General features: G+C 32.7%; 1 protein-coding gene across 2 annotated transcripts in view; it reads right to left on the bottom strand.

The window, feature by feature from the left end:
• Nucleotides 1-3771, bottom strand: part of LOC117103260 — a 19498-nt gene that overhangs the window by 8496 nt on the left and 7231 nt on the right. For both annotated transcript variants that reach the window (XM_033243828.1, XM_033243829.1), the window contains exon 2: nt 493-560. In XM_033243828.1, the coding sequence (XP_033099719.1) occupies nt 493-550 (58 nt within the window). In that variant the 5' untranslated portion in view covers nt 551-560. The remainder of the gene's footprint in view (nt 1-492; nt 561-3771) is intronic.

Genomic DNA, 3771 nt, shown 5'->3' with positions numbered 1-3771 from the left:
AGGCGTGATACCGCCAGAAGCAGTGGCGGCGCCAGCGTCTGAAATCTGGGTCGGCGATGTTGGAAGGTGAGGAGAAAAGTAAAATGTTAGGGGGACAATTTTTTTTCACATAGCAGACTGGAGATACGATTATAATTTATCACAACACATATTCACTGGTAACGCTTCTATCCACGTTTTTGTTATTTTGATTTAAATGCTCAGTGTATTTATTACATGTAAAAAAGTTTGTTAAATGCACTGTTTTTAAATGGCCAGTGGCCTTAAAATGACAGACAGACCTATGGGAGAAATTTATCTTAAAATGTTCATTTTTTTCGGCAAAACTGGGGGGAGGGGGAACAAGAATTTATATTAGGGGAAAATTTCTCCCTTGCTCCCCAGTAATGCTGCCACTAGCCATGATTTGTACCAACTTACTAAACACCAAACTGTGATTTATGATAACATGCAAGCAAAAGTTGTAGCATCAAACTGCAGTATTTGGCTTACCAAAGGTCGATGGAAGAATAAAGCAGATGAGAAAAATTGAATACTTCTTTGGCGTCATCTTTCATACACTGAAATTGAAGTAATTATAAAGATTGATTTCCATAGAATAATTTCAATTTAAATATATATATTTTTAATTGCTTCCTAAGCCTTTAAAACATAGTAATAATTATTGAGGACATTATTTTATTTTTATAATACACATATTTACGACTTTTAAAATAAAACAATAACAAAATTTAATTAAAGTAGAATACTACACAACATGATACTCAGAAGCAAAACCTACCGGAGAAGCAGTGCGTTTAAGTATTAAATTAGTTTCTATAGAAACAGAAAAATGTAAAGAACAAAATGAGAATAACATTGTACAAAACCAGACATAAAAAAGAGAATAACATTGTACTAAATCGGACATAATTCAGGGCCGTCGGAAGCGCACCGGCTATGGCCGGACCACTTTTTCTCAATTCATAAAAAATAAATATATATGATAATTATGAATTATATGAATGTATGCATCGCTTTTTCAATTATGGTACGATGGACCTGAGATAGAGGGTACAGTGTCATGCCCACTTCCACTAACTTTCAATCTTGTATCTGTACCTGCACGGGGTTGGAATAGGAATAGTTGCTTTGCAGCACATTTTCAAAATTTACAGGTAACTTTTTGTTCAGGGCTTTCTAGTCCCTGGAGGTCAATCTGAGGATCGCTTGCTTTCTCAAAGTATTAGGCCTACTAGACCTATTATAAGACTAAAAATAGCATAGTGACCTAAATTAGACTCTACCAAATCAAAACTGCTGAGGGTGATTTCATCCCTGCACCCTGACAGGGGAATTTTTTCGGTTTGATTCCAGATTGAACTCACTTCACTTTAATCTGCATTAGTTTCTCCATCACCCTTAAGTGACATGCCAACACCTACATCAACATCATTACCGTTCATCATCATCGTCAACGTCGTCGCCATCGACATCATCATCGTCATCATTATTGTCATCGTAGTCATTATCATCTTCATCATAACCGTCATTGTTATCATCATCCCCTCATCATAATTATGATTATCATTAATTCACATTTTTTTCTGGGCATCAAGGTAAACAAGGTTTAAAGATGTATTGTTTCTTGAAAATGACAAAAAAATCATAAAAATAATTTTAAAATTAACTTGTTAATTTTTGCAGTAGCATAAATATGAGCAAAGAAATTATTGAATTTTAAAAATGTGTACCCTGATTTTTAAACTGGATAATTATAATAAAAATAATAAAACACTTCTATTAACTGGAAGTTTTTCTATAGTTTTATTTGTAAATGACGGGTAAACTTTTTTTAAATACACTAATGTTTATGTTCAAGTTGATAATTTTTATGTTACTAAAATATGGGCAAGTTAATTAAAAAAATGATTCAGTGGCATTGTGCCCCTCTCCACTCACTAACTGGATCACCCTAATGTTAGTACTCTATTATTTATTTATTACCAGGTTAGATCTCTCCATGGAAGTATTACGTGCATGGTCTGTCTGCATGAATATACCGAAGGTTGACTAAAATTAATGTGTAATCGGTATAAGGCCTACCAGAAGCAAACACAGCACTTAATAGGCCATGGGCTGGAGGGGGTCACCGTGCACACCCCCCCCCCGCAGCTAAACTTCCTTGGTACCATTTTGTTCCTACGGGCATATAGAACAAAAAAATGATGTTAACAAGAAAAATATAGGGATGCATTGTATGTACTCGCGTAATTTGTAATGGTCGTTAGTGTTTTATGGTCAATACTTTTGGGGGTGGGGGTAACATTTATGCCCATAACCTGTGAATTAAAAATTTCATCAATGTTATTTTGGTAGCAATGTGTAGCATATGTGTTTCTTAATCATATGCAGTTTAAATAAAATTAATCCGACAATTATTAACGTAACTTCAGTGTCATATGTCTAATTTTTTGGATGTATTTGATACAAATTGTGTTTTTCTTGTAGTTATGAACATATGGAATTCAAAAATCGAGGTTAACAAGAAAAAAATTAAAATGCATTATGTGATTGTGAATTATTAAAATGATTGTCAATGTTTATGATCCGAGAAATTTGTAATCAACAACAGTTTTTGGGGCAGGGGTTAACATTTATGCTCATAACTCTTGATTTACTCAATGGATTTGTATGATGTTCGTATCACCATTTAGCTTATAGATTGATCTGTCATTCAAATTTAAAAAAATTGACGTAGCTAGAGGTCAAAAGGTCATTGACCTCCACAGAAAAGTTGTATATTTATTCCCAATTCACTCACAAACGTTTACAAATGTATACAGTTGTGAGTAGATTTGATACCAATTAGTATTTTCAATTATAAATAAGCATATGAAATATAAAACAATGATATTAAAAAGAAAAATGTATAAATTGATTAAATGTACTACTGTCATTGTGTTATAATCTTAGAATTTGTAATCAACAACAGTTTTTGGGGTAGGGGATAACATTAAATGCTCATAACTCTTGATTTACTCAATGGATTTGTATGATGTTGGTATCAACATTTAGCCTATAGATTGGTCAGTCATTCAAATTTAAAAAGTTTTGCAATTATCAGAAATTGACGCAACTAGAGGTCAAAAGGTTATTGACCTACACAGAAAAGTTGTATATTTATTCCCAAATCACTCACAAACGTTTACAAATCTACAGATGTGAGTAGATTTTATACCAATTAGTATTTTCTATTATTAATAGGCATATGGAATATCAAAAATGATATTAACAAGAAAAATGTATAAATTGATTACATGTATTACTGTCATTTTTGATTACTTGTGTAATCAATGGCGGTGTTTGGGGTAGGGGTTAACATTTAGGTTCATAACTCATGATTTATTGGATGGATTTGCATGATGTTGGTATTAACATGTAGCATGTAGATTTTCCAGCCATTCAAATTTAAAACGTGTGCAGAAATTGACGTATCTAAAGGTCAAAAGGTCATTGACCTCTGTAGAAAAATGCAAATTCTTCCCAAAAACCATGGCAGATATTCTTTATGACAATATATGGAAATATATAGTGGTGAAAGTTATGTTAAAAGTTTCCCACACGAATAAAATAAACGAGCAGTACTGGATAAAGACCACTTCGTTTCTTGCTTCAAACAAGATATCCATCCATAGAAGTCTTTTATAAAGATGAGTCTATCCAAGTGAACCTAAAAGGGTCGGGGACCAGGACATACTTAGATTGACAAAGATTGAAATATGTTAAATA

The sequence above is a fragment of the Anneissia japonica genome, unplaced genomic scaffold (assembly GCF_011630105.1).
Source record: "Anneissia japonica isolate Jap-2015-1 unplaced genomic scaffold, ASM1163010v1 scaffold2207_len539183_cov196, whole genome shotgun sequence".
In the NCBI taxonomy this organism is placed as follows: domain Eukaryota; kingdom Metazoa; phylum Echinodermata; class Crinoidea; order Comatulida; family Comatulidae; genus Anneissia; species Anneissia japonica.
Note: the sequence above shows the minus strand (reverse complement) of the source record. Positions and strands in the feature narration are given on the sequence as shown.